This window comes from Bombus affinis, chromosome 1, assembly GCF_024516045.1.
Source record: "Bombus affinis isolate iyBomAffi1 chromosome 1, iyBomAffi1.2, whole genome shotgun sequence".
Classification (NCBI taxonomy): domain Eukaryota; kingdom Metazoa; phylum Arthropoda; class Insecta; order Hymenoptera; family Apidae; genus Bombus; species Bombus affinis.
In genome coordinates, this window is record NC_066344.1 from 13,593,071 (window position 1) to 13,616,838 (window position 23,768).

The 23,768-nt window shown below is 36.3% G+C and overlaps 1 protein-coding gene across 1 annotated transcript; it reads left to right on the plus strand.

Annotated features, from left to right (window-relative positions):
* Positions 1-7,100: 7,100 nt before the first annotated feature.
* On the plus strand, positions 7,101-23,022 carry LOC126916907 (uncharacterized). Its single transcript, XM_050723193.1, has 6 exons — positions 7,101-7,370; positions 7,564-7,786; positions 17,496-17,747; positions 18,272-18,412; positions 19,133-19,319; positions 19,652-23,022. The coding sequence occupies exons 3-6, from the start codon at positions 17,533-17,535 to the stop codon at positions 20,597-20,599; spliced, it is 1,491 nt and encodes a 496-aa protein (XP_050579150.1). The 5' UTR covers positions 7,101-7,370; positions 7,564-7,786; positions 17,496-17,532; the 3' UTR covers positions 20,600-23,022.
* The last annotated feature ends 746 nt before the right edge of the window (positions 23,023-23,768 follow it).

The following is a 23,768-nucleotide window of genomic DNA, read 5'->3' on the forward strand; positions in this document are numbered from 1 at the left end:
CGTAAGGCTTAGCTGGTGCAGCATTATTGCGCTATTAATGCCGGGTCGTCGTTAGTGCCGCTGCCCGGAACGAGATGCAACTACCCTTTCGTATCATCCATCCCTCCTCTCGAGAAAGGGGCAGGTTACGACTATTTCTTGATAATCCGGATAACCTGACGCGGATGTACACGTTGTGGGGGAACGTTGGTATTTTGCCAAGGACGCAGTGTCGGAGACTTTAGTGGCTAGGCACACCTGAACGGTCCAAACTATTTGCAATTCCTTCTCTTCTGACGTGTTATTGGCTGTTTTGGTCGGTATCCCTCGTTTTGTTAGCCTTTGATAAATCTTAAGGATGGTAAGAGACCGTGTTTTTAGTTTTCGACGATTAATAAATAGCGTTTCCTAATCTTCACATTAAAGTTGTGTAATTTTCTACGGAGCAAGTCAACGACGAGTAACATCTTGTTTTCGAGCGAAAAGTAAGAAAGACGGATAAGAATTAGGGAAACGAACACAGCAGGAATTGGATCGGCAGATATTCGATTCGAGGCAGCAGAAGAAAGGAAACAAGGACACAATAAAACAGCAAGCGGAAGGAAGAAAATACGATCGATTAAAAAAGAGGATAAAAGAATGAATGAAGCGGATTGGAAAGCGAGGAAATGATGTAAGGAGGAGGGGGAAGAAAAAAGATAAACGAGGGATAAACGGCGAGAACTGGGTCGTAAAAGTTCGTTTTAGAGGGATGACGGGATAAGAGACACTGATAGAGAACGAGAACCAAATAGAAGACGAGGCACGGAGAAGTAAAACGTTTGTACGAATGAGAAAGGATAAAACAGGGGATTAAGGGAACGAAAGAGAACGAAAAAGGAGGCGGAATATGAAAAAGGTAACGCAATAATAAAAGGAAAATAAGAAAAAGCCGATGAAAGAGAATTCGGGAAGCGAGATTGATGAAAGGTGAGGAAAGAAGGATGAGGAAAGGCAGAGGGGATGAAAAAAAGGAAAATGACGCGGTACAGAGCGGAAAACGAGAGAAACGTGTGAAAAGAGGAAGGAAAGAAATAGCAGAAACAGGAGGTAAACGAAACGAGAATAGAGAAACACGCTGCTCGACTAATAAAAAGAGAAGCTTTATTCAAAACATCCCATAAAAGCTGCCAGTAATAGAGAAACGCATTCGAGCGAACAGCTTTCTCGTTCTGTTTCCTATTTTCGCGTTTACGATCACCGTCGAAGAATACACGCGCTATCGTTCCTTTCATTCTTGTTTATTATATTTGTTAAGATACTTTATTTCATGCACGTTACGTTAGAATGATCGTTGAGAATGTTCTGATCACTTCTCAGAGTAATTCATCCAAGAATTATTTAACAGCTATTTACTATTACGGGACTTTAAAAAATGGCGAATTAATTTCGTAGCATCCATAAATATAGGTCATTTCTAACAACCTAGAAGCGTTCATATGTATAAAATGTACACGGAACAATTGTTCACAGGCAACAGAGTCGTGAAATAATGGGGCAGAAAATCTGGTTTAAAAATATTTACATCTAACAATACTTCGAGTCTACGATATTTATGCTATACGGAGTTGTTGGCCGTAGCAGAATAGCGAGATAGAAGTGGCACAAAAATTGTAGCCGAAAGAGTTAAGGCAAAATGCCGAATAAAAGTGTCATACAAACGATGAGGTGACCACCGTGTATGCGAAGCAAAAACACAACAGAAGGGAAAGATGAGGGCGAAACCAAAGAAAAACAGAGTGCAGGAATTTTATTCGAAGCTCGTAGGTGGCTAATCTCGTAAAAACCGTCACTGGTAACAAGGAAACGGCGCGACAGGATCGAACCGATAATACGAATTCCGTACGAGGAGAAGCGAGAGGCGTTAGCCCGCGTGGGGTGAATTTGGCTCGGGTTGATATTGAACTAATTATCCCGATTAGCGTACCGGCTGGTAATGCGATTTCTGGATTATATTTATTGACCGGAGACTACGGGAACGCGGCTGTATTCCGCGGTGGCTTTCATAATCCGGGATTCGCTTTAAAACGGATTTCCCATCGAGCAGCGAATACAAAATTGTCTTGGGGAAATTTGATTTTCTGTCGAAACTCGCATGGTTCGTCGATTATTTGTCATTTTTTAAGATGAGTTAGTTAAACCGGTAGGATTTTTCTATAGTAAACGACTTCCGCTTCATGAAATATTGTACATCTAAATGGCACCATTGTGTTCCCTGATATGCTGTCTCCTCTCCAGTTATATACGTCAGCGTTATTCGGACGAAATCAAGTAGTCCGTTGCATCAATGTACGATCTGTAGCCAATTTAACCGCGTAATAGTAAAGGATTTTTCCTGTTCACAATCCTTCTTCAGGTATAATATTAATAGAATATTGTCAGCCATAAGTTTGTATTATTTAACGTTACAATTTGTAACGGAGCTGTATACTAAAGAGCTGTAAACCTGTGAATAATAATAATAATGATAATATCCAGTAGTCAAACATTAAGTTGGCCATCGTTAATCAGGCGTCATATAAAAATGCTGCTTTGTTAGAAGCGGAAAGAGTTGACGTGTTATTTAAATTTATAATAATTACGGATTTTTCAGAAATTTACTATAAGTTTCAAATTTGTAATATTTATTATAATATTTTGTACTAATTTATGTTGTTCTGTCATTTTGTATTAATTTACTTAATTTACTTCTATGTGTGTATATTGTCGCTCAACAATTATTTATCAAACGTATATTTACTGTCTTATTTCGTAAAGGTAAAGAATTCGAGGATAACAGCAGCCGGTTATTACGTAGGTTAAATATGTACTGAGGTGTATGTAGGCGATAGAAGGTTTAGAGACACTAGAGTATGTTTAACAATATAATTTACTAATGTATATCCTAAGTGTACACTAGTCGTATAACACACTTGCTGGCTTGATTCGTGATTACGAATATATCGGCGCAGGGAAGTACCAACTTAACTGTTACTGCTCGTGTCACTCGATAACAAAAGGTTGCCTCGCTTCCCTATTCGCTATATTTATAACCGTCGGAGTTGACAAAAGGCGTCGGGATTTTAATTTCGAAGGCGTTCTCGAAAGATCCCAACGGTCGCTGAACCCTCGACCTTGTTTACGAATTTTCACTTTTCGGGTAGTCGAATCGAAGGCATATGATCACAACAAAAACGACGGATTTTGATTGACCTTCGGTAACCGCCTAAGGTTGTCGGATCTATGATAAACTAATCTATCGATAAACACAGTTTTTGTGTAGCGGGTTCACTGGACGAAAACCATTATGAATTTTGCCGTCGAGTGCCGCTACAGTACTTTCTTCCTCACCCTTTCAACCAATGCGAAAGATTATTAATAAAGTAAAATATAGGTTGTCGTGAATTATTTATAAATGTTCCCTTAGTAACACATTTTTTTGTCATTCGAGAAAGTAATTGTCAAGTTCAGAAACTTCCTACCATTCCAGAAGAATAACTCAACATAATTATGGGTGAAAAGTCAGCTCTAAAGCTGAGAGAAGAAAGGGAAGAGGCGTAATGCAACGAGGAAGAAGTCGTTTCGTTTGTCGCGTTTGCGAACGTTTCCCTGGAAAGTTTCCAATTTTAAAACGAATAAGGGTAATGCAATAGAGGATGATTAATCAACGAGTGTCTCTACGAGCAACTTTCTAGGTATTAATGTTGCGAATTATAAAGATATTATAGCTTAGGTGCGAGAGAAGAGGATGTTAATTAAACGTAGTTTCCGAGCAAGTGTTCTAATAGATGACCTGATAAGTTCGAATAGATCTCGATACAATTTGAACAATCGATGCGCACGTGTTTGAAGGCTGATCATTAATATCAATAAGCAACGGGCTAAGGAGTTTGATTCGTAGGTTAATCAATTTATTAGGCGCTTCGCTTAATTCACCATCTTCGTTCTTCCTCGTCCGTATATTTGTTCTCTGAATTGTTTCGGATTTTCTATATATAAATAATAATAACAATAATAACAATAATATTATATAAAAATCATTTATAGAAGTTATTATTTCTTAAAAAGTGACGTAAGTCAAAATTACCAATTTAAAAGAAAATCACACATAATTTTATATAATATACATAATTTAATATGCAATAGCACAATATGTAAATTATGTAATAACACATAATTTCGGCGATTAAATCTATCAGCAAGTTGAATAGAATGGTAGAAATACTTTTCGTCGGTAATTATTAATAACAAGAATGAAAACATTTACGATCAGCAACCAACGTTAAAACTTCTATTTTCGCCATATCGAAACAATGGCTTTTCGTCGAAGAGTTCGAAGAGTTTCGTCTTAGCCTCCGGTAAAATCCATTCGTATCTTCTTCAAACAATCGCTTCAACCGGAACAAACAGGATTTTTGTCTCCGAAATAGATTTGTTTCCATTATTTTCATAAGAACAATGGAAATATGTATATGTGCATCTTACGTTACGAGGGAAATCATATTTGCGTTCACTAACTCATCTCGAGATTCGATCATACACAGTTACAAATTAGTAAACAAAAATATCGATCTACATCACAACAGAAACAACGCACAAAAGTTTCCGTTTATTTTTTAACTGTGATGTCTCAAGCCTGAAAGTGACTCTAATGGAGCAAAAAAAAGGAAGTCGCTGGAAGTTCGTGTAATTTCTGCCGAATCACGAGGACTAATGACGCGGCCAAAAATTCATCAGTCCTGCGTGCGTTGATTAATCACGATCACGCATCGCTAATTTGCCCGAGTGTAGTCGAAATTTCATCGTTTTTTGGAATGATGTGTGCGTGTTTGACGCACGTGTACCGAGCTTTTACATTCGCGATCACGTGCCGACTGCACGTGCATTGCTCACCGATCACGTGCCAAGTACTTGAAAGCAGCTTCGATTATTCCGCGAGATTTTGCCACGATCGTTCGCACTTCTAATGTATTTTTATTTCTGAAAATAGATACGTTTATTTATAAGAAGAAGCTCGTAAAGTTATGTTTTCCTCGATTAGTTTTTCTAAGCTAGGATGACCTCTTGTACGGCGGCAGAGCAAGGAAACCTGATAATGGCCATTTTCGTGATTAATAGATTAACGTTTATCATCCTGTAGTTTAAATATCAGATAGATATTTATTTTTTTATACAAATTTCATCATCTATGATATGATTTTTCATTCGTCTAGACTTTATCGTCTGTATAAGTTTTTGAACTCGTTTCGAACAAGTGTTCCTCCGGTACAGAGACATTTCTCAACCTCTGTCATCTTTTATCTACGTCTTCCGACAGTCGTTAGACAAAACAAAAATTAAACGAATTAGAATACGTATTTTTCGTGTTGTATCGAAAGACTGTATTACGAAATACAATTTCATACATATCGATAAAAGAAGTTCAAATCAAAAAAATACGATAGAAATGTTTTCGCTATACAAAATTCTCATTTTTACAATATATTTTTATTTTTATCAGATACACATTGCTATTTCAATTAGAACTACAGAGTATAAATGACTATATTCTTACTCGATTTCATCAGAAGTCACATAAAACGATACTTAAGGCGTATACGATTTATGCAAATTCTTCATGTAGGAACAACGTTTAATTTCAAGTTAAAGAGACACGTTCGTTTTGATTCTATCTGCCTATTGAACGTAATTGTTGTTGGCTCGTGTATTATTTATCTGAAAAAACGACGATCTTCGATTACGTAGAAGTATTACGGTAGAACACTCATACTGTCTCTTGACCTCAGATAAAATCAATGGTGGTCGACTGGATCGACCTCTAGGTCATCAGTACGATAGAAAGCAGCTCGTGTGCGCATTTTTTCGCTGTTACTCTTGTTTTTTTCTTTTTTATTTTCTGTTTATTAATATTTCGATACGATATTGCAGAAATTTGTCGTCATCGTGTCGACACGAAAGTTTCGTTTCATTGGCTTTTACTGTACGCTGAAACCGTCTGCAATTTCCTTACTACGTGTGTTTATCGAATTTTTATATGTTCAGCGTATTTATAACTGCGAGTCTGAGTAACTATTAAAGAAATTAATATACAAACGATTACGTTAACGGAGGATTTTTAATTTCACTGACATTACGACGACAAGCATTCGGTTTATGACCAAAACATTATTGATTTATCGTGTTACATATTATCGATAAAAATTATTAATTCTAATCGAAACTTATACTCTTACGGATTTGCCGATTTAGATATTAATTTTCATCGCGTTTATTCAGAAATAATTGTAACAAGCCGAATCACTTTCTACGACTTTCTCCGTTGAGAAGTAATTGTATAAGAGAAATGATAAATCGATAATCAAGGGAAATAAAAAATACTTAATTAACATCGAAAAGTTAGAAAATTGATACTTCTCGTATGAAATATATAATTTTGCACCTTTTTGTAGTAATAACAAGCTTGCTGTATTCGTGCACATCGAATAACGTACTTAATTAATAAAGTAATAAATAACGTAATAATTAAAATGCATATACGTCGATTAATACGTCGAAATCAATTTTATCGTGTTTTAATACTCCACAATACACAGCTTTGATAATCATGAAAAATAATACATACTTTGTATCATCGTATTATCATATATCTACATATTAATTATTAATTTCTCATGAAAATACAGATTCAAAATTAAGATTAATAATCTAGACCAAACCCCACCCTTTTTTCTACTATTTCAGCCTTTAAAAAAATCTGACAAAATTCTGAAACGATCAGCAATATTCCTATCATGATGTACGATCTTCGAATTAGTAAATTTAATAATTTACAAATAAACTTTGGAATCCCCTGGTCTTACAAGAAAAGTAAAAATCTGTGTTCAGAGTCTCTCACGAAAATAGGATCTCCCAACAGGGAAGAGGAGTAAATTGCTTTTAAGCTCAGAGAAAATTATCCTCTCCATCGATAGGGCGATCGGTCCGACCGATCGAATGAGAAGATCACAATGATTCACCATTTTCGATGGAATCGCGAATGACATGATGCAGTTAGGGGAAACTCGTGGTAGGGACCTGGAACCAGCTGTTCTAATCTCTTTCGACTGGCATATCGTGAGTGGAACCGCGTAGTAGTACGCTCGACGTCAGCGTGGACGTTCGACGTTTTCTCTCGAATCTCTTCGATTCCTGCAACGTGTTTTTCCTATCCTTCCACTCCCTACGTTCCCTATAATTAGTTGCTCGCCCACTCAGAATCGTGATAACCATATTTATTCCTTGTATTTAATATTAAATAATCTAATATCAAATTTATCCTTCGAGTATTCCGTCAAATTCGTCTAATTTGGGATCATCGTAGTAATCAGTTCCTTGTATTTAATATTAATTTTTCTTCTATTTAATATTAAATTTATAATATCTAATATTTAATATTAATCCCTGTTGTATTTAATATTAAATTTTATATTTAATATTTAATATCACTTTTTCTTGAATTTGATATTAAAAACCATTGAAAATATCAAATTCTGCTTCTGCTCTTGGTTATCATTCAATTGCTTCAAGCTTACCATAAGCTAGTATTATTTGGAGTTATACGTGTCGTGATCGTACGAACGTCGAGATACCGTGTTTTCGTGGAACTGTTGAGTGATCGGGTAGTGATCGTTTCTGTTTCGAACGTGGACATCGACACGTACGCGAGACGCGGAAGAACGTCGATGTGTAGTGAGTTAATTAATTGCGAGACTTATTCTGGAGGGTTCTTCTCTGCTTGAGCGACTTTCGGGTAAGAAAACTTTGTGTAATTCCATTGATTTACAATTAAAACTATGAAAGTTGGGTTTGCGAGGTTTTACCTATTGTTTTGGCTATTGAAATTGCGATCTGGCTGACTGATTTGAATCATCCGACATTTTGTATTCCATTCAAAAAACATTTTAATATCGCTTTTTACATACAATTTTTCAAAGCATATTTTTAATATTATTTCCATTTCTATTATTTCTATTGTTAAAAAAAAAAAAAAAAAAAAAAAAAAAAAATGGAAGAAACCAAGAAAATGTATTATTTCACTCTGCGGTTTTTCAAGGAATATTTCTAACATCATTTCTATTTCTACAGAAAACGCTAAAAAGGTTTCCTATTTCACTCCCCAATATTTCCAGAAATAACTCTAATACCATTTTATCAAAAACGTCATTTGCCAAAAAAAAATTAAGATCATGTCAACAAAAATCCATTAAAATGGTAAGAATTTGCAAACACACTGGTACATATAGAAAATGCAAATCACGGGAAGAAATGACGGAGAAAGCGGCGGCGACTCAGGGGACTGAAAGTAGCGTAAAGGAAGAAAGAAAAATCCGCCCGCGACGCTCGGTAACCTTACCGAGACGCTGGGAATATTTTTCTGACCCCAAACTGACAAGCTCGGCATAGAATGCCGTACACGAGGCCCGATTAAAAATGTGCTCGATAAGAACTCGTGGAAAAGTTGGTATTCCTTAACCTCCTCCATGCTGCATTTCTATTAAGTAACGGCCGCCGCGGCCCTCGGAGGAACGCTGATCCAATTTACTTTTCATTCAGCGTGAGACCAGTGGCAATTTGAAAATTTCTTTCAATGCTTGCCCCGGCTTTCGCGTTCAATCAGCTAGCAATTTATTCTCTGTTTCGCTCTGTCGTCGCCGCCTCTTTCGTATTCCATTGATATCAGTATTAGCGGAAAGAAATAGAAAGACATTAGACGTAGTAGCGAGTTGTTTTCACGGCGATAGAATATTCCTTTACGAGACGATTAAGAACCTTCGCTGAGATTCTCAGATATCGTGCTATATAGCCGGCGTTTTGCTCTTGGAGCAATCGATAATATATTCCAATTGTTTCCAATTAGAGGAAGGAGTCTTACGCGTGTAACATTTCGTTGCTCTAGTTTTTAACTATTCCACTTTCACTAGTTTGTAAACCGAGAGAACTGAGTTTAAAGTTTGAGTTTAAAGGTTTAATAGCATTGCGTGGAGTTAGGACTCTATGAAGGATACTTGCTGATTATCTCATGTTTCCCAAGTAGAATTTTCATTCTATTATCGAGAATTTGTAATCTTTGTAACAACGAGACATATGTGGGTTGGTTAATTCTACGTTTTTAAAAAATGCATTTAGAACAGTTAAGAACTAGGTCGACGATTCGTTGTGTAATAACGACGAGGTCTTGGATCGATTAATGTAGATCATGAAAGATTCGTGCATTACTTGGTAGTACAGAAAATTTCATTCTACAGATTATTTTCTTTGATGGTTTGATAGTATTGTTAAAGGATTTGTATAGTGTGTTCAAAATATGTGGAGATATTTATGAGGTCGATTTTGGACACGAAGACGGCGAAGGAAATTTCTGTACGGAAATGGTACGAGGCTTGGGATTGGAAGAATATTGTAATTAGAAAGTGACGATGAAATCTTTAAACCTAAGTAGCATTCTGTGTAACTCAATGCTCATTGCTCTGACATTACTTGCCAATTACTTCGCCAGTATAAATATTATAAGATATTTCCTTACCTGTCATATAAAATATCATTCCTTTAACTATGAAAGAATAAAAAGTTGCACTCTATGTAGAATGCAAATAGCCTTCTCTGACCAGTTAGCTCTGTTTTTAACAAGTATACTCTTTATGAAGAAATTGCAATATTTTGCGTTATGACGAGCCCTGTGAATAATAAAATGAAAAAATAAAACAGTCATTTCGTTACAGCTTAATTTTACATTATACAGCCAGGCATACTCCGTGCATACTCGTCATCGCTTGGCTTTTGCCACACATTTTAGCTACACATTTTTCAAAGAGATCTCAACAGCTAATTGATTAAATACTCTTCATAATCAGCACTAATATGAATATGTAACATCTGTAACACAAGATCTAAATATTCCATTTTTTAAATTATATTTACCGCGCTCTTTTAAGAGAAATTAAGGATATTGCAGCCCGTGTAAGTTTCAACGAAAACAATGAAACTCGACCGATCTTTTTCAAATTGCAATTACAGTGTACTATAATCTGTAACATTATCTATCGTTACTTTTCAAATTATGCTCAGCTTCTTACTTTCTCCAAACGTAAGAGTGTCGTAACTTGTATTATTTTATTAGTACGTTCGTGGTTGGAAGAAAAATTGGTTTGCTGGCGGCTTAAGAAGTAACCCGGTAATAGCAACAAGATCTGTAGTAAACGCAATAGTAGCAACGAGAGAGTAGTAAATACTAGGGTCACGACAGTGCGATCAGAACGCGAGCAGAAACGTTCGATCGTGGCAAGTTGAGGAACGAGAGGAAGAGAGTGAGATAGAGAAAGAAAGAACGGGTTATCGGCACGGTATACTATTTATACGCGCGCCCACGAACCATTAAAAATACGTCTCGACGCGATGCAATTTATATCGGACGACCATTCGAGTATAAACAATTAGCGAGGCATGCAACCGCACAACGAGAAACCGACCTACCGCGATAAAACGACAAATTAGATCTTTCTCGATGACTCACGATTTTGGGGGAAAATGCTTCAGTTTATTCGCAAAAGGTGGAATTTTCTGTGCGTCTATTATTTAATACTTGATACTACTAAGAGTAACGATACTATAATACGTTAATGTCGATGCAATGATACTAGAGAGATTTTTTAAGTGATTTTTATACGTAACTATTTTACCGCTTATCTTAAAATTTTGTTCCTATCAGAAAAAAGTTGTTTATTTCAATCGTTCTTCTACTTTAATAGTTCTTTTTTATACAGGATAACTAATCATCTGATTAGTCGAAAGCTAAAAAAATTGTGCAACTCTGTTTATCGTTCTACTTACAAAGATAGCGTATTCTATTTCAAACCACCCATCTTATTCTCTCAAACATTTTCTTCAATTGCAATCATTTCCTTTGATAGTTAACAAACTATTCTTCTATTTCTATTTCTTTACTATCTTCCCTCTTTCTCTTTTATTGCACAAAAGCTCCTAAAAAGTTACTCGCTACATTAAACCCAAAATAAAATTAACCATAGACCTATATCCGTGGCAGTTTCTTTTTCTCCTCTTAAATCTAAGATTACCGATAAACTTTACTCGTAGAATCGAACCCGCGATAAAATCCACCGTAAACCTGTTCCCATGATACGTCTTCTCTCTGCTCTTAAATTAAAAACAACAAAAAAGTTGCTCGCGTCGTTAGACTCAATAACTAAACTTGACCGTAGAACCACAAGAGATAAAAAGAAAGAAAAATCAAAAACGAAAGAACGCGAGCAATCGATCAGTATCCTCTCATCGAACGTTACCTCCGAATGGTATCCTCCGATAGCCTGAAAACGATTAATCACAAGAGGATCGGATCCGAAATCACACGGATTCGCAGCAATAGACGGCTGTTTCCGGCTAGCATTGGCCATGTCTGCCAATAAACGGTTGTCCATGGTTATTAACGCAATTAGAATAATCGATCGTCTAATCGAGGACGGCTGGTATCGTAGTGTAATGGCATTATTACGACGAACACGGTGGCAATGATGTAAGGTGACGTGCGGCAATCTGTCGCACGGAGGCTAGGCACAGAGGAATGCAACGTGGTACTAAACGCTTCGAAATCAGGTGCACGTTGGCGTACACAACAAGTTTGACATACCATCGTAGACGATGTGTAGAATGGACGCGATTAAACGATGACGATTCCTTGCAAACAGTCTGACTAAACATCTGACGAGATCCGAGGGATTTCGATTTAAAGGGAAATACCAGCCACCGCGTAATATAGTATTGTTCTCTGGTTGAAGAGAATGGATAAAGAGAACCGTTGACACGATTCGATGAATCGTTTGATGCGAGCTATTTGCTCTCTTAATGGAGATACACTACAGATCAAACGTTTGGAATCGCTATTGTTGGTTGGTTGGAAAGAAGGATAGAATTAATCTGTATAAGAAACCGATAATCTTCGTTTTCTGTCTCGGTTTCATTGCACAAGTAGAAGATTAATGTTCATCTGGGAAACGAACAAATTACTCTGTTCCATGAGTTGATTTGTTATAAATTTTGAAAAATATATTACGATACACGGGGTTGTATTGTGAAACGTAGAACGTTTATCGACGCCCGTTTATGCTATCAATAAGTATGTCAAAATGTGTGATCGCGTCTCTCTTTAAGATTACCACTCGTTCTAATCTCGCTTTTTATTCGTATTTCCTTTTTCAAATATGCATTGCGATAGACCAGATGAAATTGTACAACGTACGTTCGAAGCCTGAAATAGTCGGCTATCGACACCGCCTACAAGTATGCCATCGATAAAATTACCAAGAAATTCGTTGAGATCTATGTACGTCTAATTCTAAATTTGTATTATTGGCTCGCGAAGTGTGGGATTCGTGGATCAACGATCGGTGCCGCCACGATTCATGCTGCCACTCCGTGTTTCTGTGAGCGTCGATAACGACCAGCCGTATACAACAAGTATCTAAACTCGTGTACTCCTATTTTAAAATACGAGTCTCCTTTTTATCATGGTCGCGACGACGCTTCCTCCTTGAGTTCGTCGCGCGCGGATCGCGCGTAAACACGATCTTGTTATTCGAGGAATATCCCCGTCAGATACAAAGGCAGGTCGTTCTCGCGTTCTCCGATTTTTGTAATTCGTTGGCGACCTCGTAGTTTGATCTCCTATCGTTTCGTTTCATAGTTCGTAATCCAGTTAGATCCATCGGTTTATAGTTCATAGTTTATAACACAAGAGTAACATAGAAGAAAGGAAAAGAGGAAGAAAGACAGAGAGGGGAAGGAAGAGAACAGAGATTTGTAAATCGTTCGAATTTCACGAGAGCATGGGTCTTGGTCGAAGAATCCCAGCTGTTAATCGCTTCTGGCTTTGATCTTTGACTCGCTCGCAAATAATCGTTCGCATAGTCGATCAAGAGATAGACAGGCTCGTAGGCAGGCTCATAGATGAATCTAGCCAACTGGAGAATTAATTCTACGTGATGTTGCGGCGTCCATAGAACACAGCCGTTTCTACGAACGCGTTTTATTAAAAACTAGAAGCATCGACTCTTCCTGTCTCCTACTCTGTTCACTTTTAATTAAAGAACTCTTCCTTGGAAAAATAGAGAAATATAGATATATACTTAATATATATTTAATATAGATACATACTTAACGAATAGTTTCATTGCAACAATATATTTCTTGTCTGCGGCAAATTTTCATCATTCCTGTAGTATTCTTTCCTCCGAGAGTAGAAAACGATCTGAGGATTTGTTATAAACTTAACGCTTTAACCTAATGATGCTCTAACGCTAGAACTAGCAGAATGATCAAGACGAGCAACATGTGCTTTTCATGGTAATTTCATAGATTTACAAGGGTGCATTTCGCAGATTTTGAACGATTCTTTACATGATATATGGATAAAAATCTTACCTTGAACTATTTATTTATTTTCATTGCTTTCACACAACTTCGTAGTTATGAGCGTTAATCAAGCGATAACGAGCAACGATTCGAGCAAACGAGAGCGTAGATCGGAGATCCAGAAGAATTATTCGATTCTTGTTCCGTGTGCTCTCTACACGATGAATTTCGCGAAAGCAACTAGATGATCTTTAACAGAAACATATCGATCATTCGGTTCGGTTCGCGGCTTCTATATTTCACAGAACGATTCTGTGTTCCCTCGAGGATCAGCGAGGAGAAACGCAGAACAATTTATGGCGTGGAAAGACACGATTTTCACGTGGCGGAAATCGTTGATCGACATCGACGAATCCTATTAACCGGTACGGTCATGAAAATCATTTACACGTGAGAAGAGAGAGGTCGACATGTGAACGAAGGAACATGCTGATGGTGTCGTTATCACGCTAACCAGTCGTAGATGACATAATGATTCCGTTTACCAGCAAACTGAGCGGAACAATCCCGGTTTTCGATTGCTACGCTCGAGTTCGTGTCGAGAGAACCCGCTGTAACGAAGTTTGCGTCGCTTCTGCTTTTTGCTCGAAGCAGAAGGAACCTGGAAAAATCACGAAGATGCCATCGATGATCAGAAGATTGCGAGTTTTCATGTAAATTCCTGTTTTTCAAAGTACAATTAAAAAAGTATAAACTCCGTGGGAAATTATTTTTCCTACCAAGCGTTAAGAGAACTCTACTCTTTGGACACATTTTATATATTTTTTCGTATTACGTGCAATTTGTGTAAATTTTCACTTTCAATTTTTTTTATAAATGCATAAAAATCCATAGTCTATGGATAATTTGATAATTAAAATTTAATTTAATGATGTTTGATAATTAATACGACAAATTATTTGAACAGTGATTAACAAATTTGAAATTGCAGTACAGAAAGTATACATAATACAAGTAAACGTATTTATAGTCGGAGGGAAGTAAATACAAATTGAAGAATAAAGGGTATATTTGAGCCTAAGGCATTAAATAGAGAATTTTATCGACACCCTGTATATGCACTAATATGCATTTAAATAGAGTAACACAGGATTATAAAGTCAATATAACGGATTATAAAGCGAATATAAATCTTGTCATTCGTTACGCTTCTATGGTTTTATGGTTACCTATGCGGTTATCCGTCGTTTCATATAATCACGAGGTGGATGTAAATTACGATAATGAATAGGATATCTATTCATGAAACATATCTATTCATCGATACCTTTTCTAGAAGTGTATCGCTAGTTTTCATAGAATATCGTTCTGCATTTACTTAAAAAAAAAAAAAAAAGAAAATTCATCATACTTGTTCAAGTCATGAAAATGCATTGCGAGATAGAATTAATTAAATTGTTACTTGGTTAGTCTCGAAACTAAAGGAATGATTTATTAAAAGAAGTTACATCACTATGATTTTTAATTTGTCATATATTCAATAGATAAACTGCAACTGCAACTTCTACAGTCTTAAAATCAATTGCAATCTAAAAAAAATACAATGATTATCTGAAATAACACTTTTCCAGCAGACTCAGTCTACTAAGAGCTTAGAGCAAAAATTGAGAACATACGTGTGCGTTATTTAATAAAAAGTAGTCTTTAATATCAAGATGAGATATTCGTGCAAATTATACCTCTATAAACTCTGCTAAAGAAATAAATAGAAGCTCGATAGAGATATTTTTCACGTATTAAATATTACAACGAGTACTACTCTTTCAATATTTTATACTTTAGAATATCGTGTATCATGTTTGCATTTTTACAGGTTTCCATAAATACATAAATATCCAAGTCTATTAATAATATATGAGGAAATGCGACTTTAAACGATGAGGCACCAACAAGTAACAGCAATAAATTCCATCGTCGTGCGGAAATTCTTGAAACATTACAATCGCGTTAGATCGTTCCAAATAGCGAAGGAATAGTTTAACGATAGGGAAGAAGTGGACGATCAACGTCAATTAGTTTCGCGTCATATCCGTTCTGTCGATTTTTAACCGTGCGAACGTTCCGATTATTTATCGCGTATAACCGATAGAAACGCAGTGGCCTCGATGCTTTATTAATTCCGACAATTAAACAGGCGTGAGAGATCGCGGTCGACGAAACGAGCGCTTGAATAAATGCGGGCTAGACGATACGCTAATGCAACAACACCAGACCCGCTATTAGCTGGTTAACAATGATAATTCGGCTGTTATCGCTGGTCAAAGTGGTACAGCGCAGATAGATCGTAGGAAAATGGGTGCCGAGGCAAACCGTTTCCATCGGCAAGTAATGTTGACCCCCTTGAAATATTGAACGGGTTAAATTCAATCGGTTGGCGGCGTCACATTGAGAAAGACAAACCGCCCTCGACCCCGAAAATTGTTGTTCAACAGCTTTGCGTATGTGCGTTAAGTATCGCCGATGGGTATCTTAAAATTTCATCGGACTCGTGCTGAATATAAGACGAGAATAATTACGATTACGCGAAATGTAACGTAATTGATGTAACTTATTCGTTGGAAAATATTATCTCTGACAATGATACGCAGTTAGTCAGCAAGAATGAATGATCATCCGAAATAACTTGATATCTATCGATTTCACGAAGAAATATTTCAAATGAAATTTATTGTATTGCAGAGGGTTGGACGTATGGATGCGTTTTGATATTTTTATGTCCTGTAGTTTCTCAGTTACAAACGTGGTTTTTTAGACAGCACCATATATCTTCGAAATGAACATTTTTAGAGGAGAGGAGAGAGGACATTTTTTCTTTCTTTTGCGCAGTATGACAAAGTAACTAAAGATTTGGATTTAATCGCATACTTTAATTCCTCAAAGTACCGGTTACCTTTAGATTCATAATTAATTAAGTTACGACTTCGTCCTTTGTCGCGACGCATTTTCACGACTCGAGAGAATGTAATGGATTGTTTATGATAACAAACAGAATACAATTTCACGCGAAACAGTAGTGGACTAATTTGTATTACTATGATTCGCAACTCTCTATAAGTACAAAAAAATTTATTAACATTATTTAGTAGTAAGAGTCAAGCTGCAATCTTCTCTTCCGAATTATGAAAATTATTTACGAGTCACTTTATCGAGAATATTGTAGCTTCTTGGTCTGTTTTCCTCTACAGAGATGGCTGAATGCTCGGTAGACGTTCTGCAATATTTCTAGTGGAAGTTGCGCGATATCCGGCGATTTCTTAGAATTTGTTGGTTCGCGTTTGACCCTGTGCTTCGTCGTCCTTCCCCTCGGTGTTACGATTTATGAGGGAATTTTCACGGGTTCGCAATCTCTTCGTAACGAGGTCCTTTCGAATCTTCGGGCCTCCTTGATCTCGAAAAGATTACCAAGTAGTTGTCGTTATCCACAGCCATGATTCAAACGGCTGCGAAGTGTATACCCTTTAATCTCGTCGCGTGTTTTCTTTACTCAGAGAGACTGGCTGTACTTCAGCGTGATTGATATTTTTGAGCGAAGAATTTACTTACGAGCCGCGCGCTACTTTATGATATTAACATTTGATTGTATAACTTTATTTTACTGTTGCGATAATACGTGAGAGACATGCAGACTTCTCTGCATTTACAGGAAATGTAAAATTGCAAAATTGCACAGAGTGCACGTAATATCGAGAAACATGAAGTATACTAAGTATTATACGTAGATAGATAACGCAATTTTTTATCGAGGTTCTATTTTCTTTTTATTATATTCTCAAAGATGAGAATTTGCATAAAAATCTGCAGACTAACGATAGCGTAATAAAATAAAGATACACAGCGATGAGAGTAAAAAAAATACAGTAGTTGAAAGAAGCAGACAGAAAGGATTGCGTATCTTTCAAGTTTTATAGGAAGATAAACGACTTCTTATCTTCTAAACCACAGACAAATAGAGTTAACAAGGTGGTCGTACGGTGGACGACGAAAATTCCTTGGCAGCAATATCTTAACGTTATTAAGAGTAATCACCGACGTTGCAGAACTTTCCGCAGACGCGAGGAGACTTTTTCACGGACAATGGGAACAATGCGGAACAATTTCGCGGCGGTCTTTGTGCTCCACATCCTGATGCACTCGACGAGTCAATCCCTTTCGCTACGCGGCACAAACGGAAATTCCCCCAAGAAAAACAGTCTGCCCAGCTCTTTAACCCTCGAGCCACGATCCACATCATCCACAATCTACGAATGCCTGTTCGTCGATCCCGATCTACCAGCTTGCGATGTCAAATGGTGAGTTATTTCGATATGAGAATTTTTATATTAATTTTTGAATGGAATATAAGGATTTTGACACTGATAGATGGAATAGTATTAAACCATTAGCTGGGGTGGTCTCGCTGGAGGATCATAAAGTGGTGTTTGTATAAATTTCGAAGCATCGATCATGATTCTATCCAAATGGGAATTTTCTCCTTAAACAAAGAAAATAAAAGGAGGAAATAAATAAAGAATATTAGATAAAAAGTTCAGAAAAATGCACATATGCATATACATGTATTTAAAAGAGATTAATTAAAATAATATTGAGAAAAAGGTATCGTGAGAAAATAAATCTCAAAATATCAAATCACTGTCATAAACGGTAAATATTAATATGCAAGAAGTAATCTGATCTTCAGTATCATATTGGAGGCCTGCTTGTATTGTTATCAAGTATTTCAAAATTGTAAAACCTTTTCCTATTGTTAATCGTTCATTCTTAACTTTGATAACTTAAAATATAGCGATATTAAAAATTACTCTTCATTTTTTAGGATGCTGAACTCGACTGAGGATCCGACGAGTAGTCGAAATTCTTTCAACAAAGATACAACGCAACGCTCGAGAAGAAACGCCGATATTCCATCCACGATGGACGTCGTAGTTTATACTATCGAGGGCTGTTTACCACCTAGGTAAAATTTTTTACTACTTTCCTACTTCCACTCTTTTATCGATAAGATATTCAGCAACAGAAGGAAATAATATTTTTATTCCGCCCTTTTGGACTTTAATCTCGTCTACTACTATCGAATTAAAAAAAATTGCCCGTTACATGTCATTGAATCGCTTATACTATTCATTTATTTAACAATATTTATTGAAATCTAACTCAAAAATGTCGATGAATTTCAATTTCTAGTTTTTTATCTTTTTCATTGAATTGAACAGAAGCGTGCGCATTTCACGCACTCCTACACCACGCATCGTTATTTGTTTAATAATATTAATGGAATCTGTACTTTAGTTTTTGTATCTTTATAAAATCAGGAAAGATTGTGTGCATTTCGTGCATCGTATATATTATATACAATATAATATTATAAATTTATTATATAATTTAATAGTATTATAAAACGTAAGTGACTCAAGGATGCACGAGGTGCATAAATAATTCTTTTCAATGCTATAGAGATACAACAATTAAAATTTAAAAATTAAATTTACAACAATTAAAATTCAGATTCCATTAACTTTGTCATGTTAGAATTCCATCAATATCGTTAAATATATAATAATATAGGTATCGCATATATATAATACTATGTTACATGTTATTATTCATCTAACAGTGTTGACGGAATTAATATGTTAGAATTACATTATAATGACGTAATTATCGAATCGTTAAACAGGATACCCTTTTCAATGCCTTCCTGCGAGGGAATTTCCCTGGACAGAATCGTAGATGTACAGAAATTCCGTCCCTTCACAGTCAAAGGAGTGACAAAGCCACCGTTCGTGTTTCCGAAATTCAATTATTCTCGATGGCTGAGCATGATGACGCGGTTGCGGAATCATGTTTCGTCTAAAACACGAAACGTAAGTAATCAGGCGTGGCTATTCGTGAAGTAATATTCTTCCCTATTTCGTAACACAAGTTTACCACGATACCACTATGTTTCTCAGCAGAATTTTAAATGAATTTTTCCTTGCAAGCTTCTCTCAAAAGATTTTGAAATTTTCTTTAACTTTTTCTCATTTGCAAAATCTTGATATTTCCTTCGTCGTTTTCCTTCAGTTTCCTAGAAAAAATTCCGTTTACTTTTCCCTTATTCCACAAATGTTAATTATATTCTCTGATTTTCTTTGATTTTATTACCTACAATACTTGCTTCTCTTCTCACGTTAATCGTGAAATTTATCATTTTCAGGAAAAACGCGTTTTCAAAGAAGCTTTCTTGGAATCGATTCAGGATCGTATGGAAGGGCTGATGACCGCGGCCACAACGAAGGCAACGACACCAATCGCAATTGCGGCCAATATAAGCCATACAAACGGGTCATCACCGAACACGTTCATTCCCAGCAATGTCAATTCCACCGAATCGGTCGTTCAGCCACGAAGAACACTCGAGAACACGTCACAAACGTTGTCTTTTGCAGGTGTAGAAAATCCTCCAATCCTGCAATTCCATGACAAAATAAACTCAATGAAATTATTGTCTAAAGAATTCCACGATCGTTCGAAGGTCAATGCTGCTGATCAAAGACTACATGCAATTCCGGAAACTCCAGCTATTCCGGCAATTCCGAACGATAAGTTAGTATACGAACGCGAGACGATGGAGGAACCTGCGAATGAAATTTTGAATTATGACAATTCCAAGAAATTCCAGAAATTGATCTCTGACGCGCGGACGACCAGAGATAATAGTGGAATTGTTCACGATTTTTCAATCGCGAAGAAGATTTTCGGAGCATTCAGAAGAAAGAGAGAGATAACGATATCAGCTTCGGCGCAGGGAATTACCGACGGAACAGAAACTCGTGGAATTACTGGTCAAAAGATCGTACAAAAATTAAGGCATAATGGAGAAAATTTGCGTTCAATGACGAACCAGTTTGCTATTTCTAAAAGCCAAAAGAGGCAGTTTAAAAGCTTAAATATTATCGACGACGGAATTGATACTAGCGAAGACGTTTCGAATATAGCAATTCCAAGTTACAGCAAAGAATCTAACGTTGCATCTGTAAATAACGATTTTTATGGTAAGACCGATAGCTCGAAATCGACATGGCAGAAAACCGTGTCGCCAGAAACAGCGTCGAGAATGAAGTACCGAAATCGCATGGAATTGTCCTCGTTTAGAAGACAGTAGTACGTATAAGAACACATTTCGATCGAAAGACTAGGTTAAAATGATACATTGAGGGAAGAACGTAGAGGTAAGAAGAGATTATAATAATTCCAAGTAGACTAAGGAACTGTGCACGATCAAACTGTCAACTGGGAACTTATTTTTTCGAACAATATTAACGTTATCAATCGGCAATAATGTTCTCTGGTTCTTCGATAAAGGATTAAGAAATTACGAATGATCATGGAATCGCAAAACGAAACGACTTTGAACGATATCGAGTTGAATTCGCCAGAATTCCGACAAAAATTTCCTTTACTTTTTATTTTCGTAAACGTTAAGGTTTTTTGCTTTAAGAAGACGAGAAATGAGACTTCGATGCACCTGCAGTTTCTACCATAAATTCTATAAGTGTAACGATTAAAATTGTAGAGATTCAGCTTTACATTTCGTTATTCTATCGAAACCTCGAATGGTCGCGTGGTGATTAACGCTTTGCCAATTGGGATTTTTACGGTAAATAATCTGTAAATTAATCGCCTAACATGGTTTTTATAAGAAATTTATGCGGAAAACCAATATTGGAATATTCTTACCTTATATATCAAACTTTCACAGGAACAATACGGTATACACAATATAATACAAATACGACGTATTAAAACCAGAAATAATGCCTTCGGTAGTAGCAATTATAGTAGGTCCAATAACATAGTGAAGTTTTAAAATTGCGTTAATATGATATAACATATTCTGCTAACGTGATAAAATATTTCGATTATCCACACGACATTTTAAACAATTTTACGCGAAATAGGAAACCGCTATCGATCGTTGCAGAATTAGTCACCAGTAACATAATTTTTAATACATACAATTTACAACCGCAGCATATCGTTGAACGTACTTATACTTCGCTGTACGATTAGCAAAGCGTTGAATGTTACAAATAACGACGCGATATCAAGAGGAAAAATGACAAAATAAATCGTAGATCGTAAAAATCGCCCAAGTCACCTCCTCGAGAAAGCTTCACCGTGACGGAAGCAATAGGGTAAATATTCGCCAGAGGAATCCGTTGTCCTCGATCCTGCTTGAAATTTGGAACGAAATTTGTCAACGAAGACGAGCTGACCGATTGAAAAGCGGTAGGGTTAAAGCCAGACTCGTGGATACCGACGTTCTTTTATCTTTTTTCTTCTCCTTCTCACAATTTTCCTCTTTCCTCTCCTTTCTTCTTCTCTTCGTCCATTCTCCAATCCTGTCTATGCATGGAAAAACGTCTCAACTCGATCCCTTGTTCCGATAAATCGCGCCAGTTTCCACCGCGGAAGGCATGTGAATATATTTCCTCTCCCTCGAATTTTATCTCGAATCCCGCGAATACGAATGGTAATTACTAGGCTGCGAATTTTTACGTATGTGTAGGAAATTTCGAAATATAAAATTGAACAGAATCCGCGTTATGTGCAAAAATATACAAAATAAACAAAAAACACATATGGATAAAAAATATATAAATATTCGAAATGGTATAATACTTGGTACGATGTTGATAGCGACTATAAAAGTATTTATTAGACCAGTTTTATACGTACTAGTTGATTAGATCCAAATGTAACAAATTCCATATCATTTAATAGTACATTCGTATAATTACGAAAATTTGGTAATATGCAAATGAAGCGTAAAACCTATAGAAAAAAATGCCTCGTCGGAAAATAAGCTAGTGTAGATATAATTTTTGCAAGCATTGTAGTGCATGAACCAAATTTCTACATTGGTTAGTTTAGTCACGTTCATAAAAATATAAATTTTCATAAGAATTTGCATTCTTCGATAGCAATTACCTTCGATCGCGTCCTTTCATCGATCGTGATCGGTCGGTGTCCATATTGTGCATTTACTAGTGTCATTCATAAATCTCGACTCGAATTAGGTACACGTATCTCGTCTTCGTTGATCTCAGGAGACAAAGAAACGGACAAAGAAGCGGACGTGGAACGTAGGTTAGATTACGCGCGATGACTTCGTTAATCGAAGTTCTGAGCTCGAGAGTTTTTAAGCTTCATTTTGACGTTAAGAGCAGTAGGATGACATTTATGTGAACATGTTGGACAAATCTAGAATTTCTCCTTCAGATAGATGGATATAATTGGTAAAAGAAATTGATGGAAATCTAAAAGTTCGTTCGAATAAATGGAGTTCTACTGTATGATATTAATAGTACATATATAATGTGATACGTAAACTAAGATGACAAAGTGATAATGCATAGAGGGATAATTGCTAAGCGACTGTCTATCGATTAGGAGTAAGTATAGCGTAATTTTTAACTTAACGCACGCGCGATGCGCACGAGGTACGCAAGTTTCGACATTGCGATTTTATTTACTGCTGTATGTAACGTAAGGCGGCTTGAATAAAGAGTACTACAGAATAAATGACGTTTGACTTTTGTTTAATATTCTTGAGTTCATACGTTTGAAAGTTGGTTAATCGATGTGTTTAATATACAACGGAAGCTATTTATCAAGCAGCATTTTATGAAAGTTCCGAATAAATAATCCCTTTCCAATCTCATTGAATATAACGTGGAATATAACGTCAACTATTAAAAAAGCTATGAACTTGTTTTGGTAACTTAGTGACAGAGGTAGAAAATGCAACTCAAGAATTAGAAATATCGTTTCTATATAATAAAAAATATAATTAATACTGGGAAAATCAAGGTCAAAAAATTGGGATGGAACGCGTGTATTTCTTAAATTTTTATTCTCTGAATTCTGTCCAGAAAATCAAGAGTTACATGTTAACACTTTCCGGTCGTGAGAGTTTCGAGTTTCATGATTATGCCTCTGGTCGGAATTATTTTCGCACAGCGGGCGACGCACGCTCCGTTAATTATTATTTCTATTACAGCTCCTCTTACTATACCAGTTTTATGGTCGTAATGATGAAGGTGTATTGTTGAGCTATACCAGAAGTTCGACCGGCAAGAGTTAAGTATAAAGGAATAAAATTGTAAAGCCTAAAACACTTGTACAATAAATTGAAGATCTATTTTTTTAAATTGTTTGATCTTCGTATTATTTTATATACGCTTACTCTTTACTTTTCTCTCGTCGCAATTTCAACTTCGACCTGTTCATCAGGATTTGCGGCATCCTGAGTCTCCTTAACGTTATCC

What these genes read in the sequence shown, in the direction of transcription:
- LOC126916907 (XM_050723193.1), top strand. Translation starts at nt 17,533, where the DNA reads ATGGGAACAATGCGGAACAATTTCGCGGCGGTCTTTGTGCTCCACATC. An exon ending in CCAGCTTGCGATGTCAAATG is followed by an intron (nt 17,748 to 18,271) that starts GTGAGTTATTTC and finishes TTCATTTTTTAG; the next exon opens with GATGCTGAACTCGACTGAGG. An exon ending in GAGGGCTGTTTACCACCTAG is followed by an intron (nt 18,413 to 19,132) that starts GTAAAATTTTTT and finishes ATCGTTAAACAG; the next exon opens with GATACCCTTTTCAATGCCTT.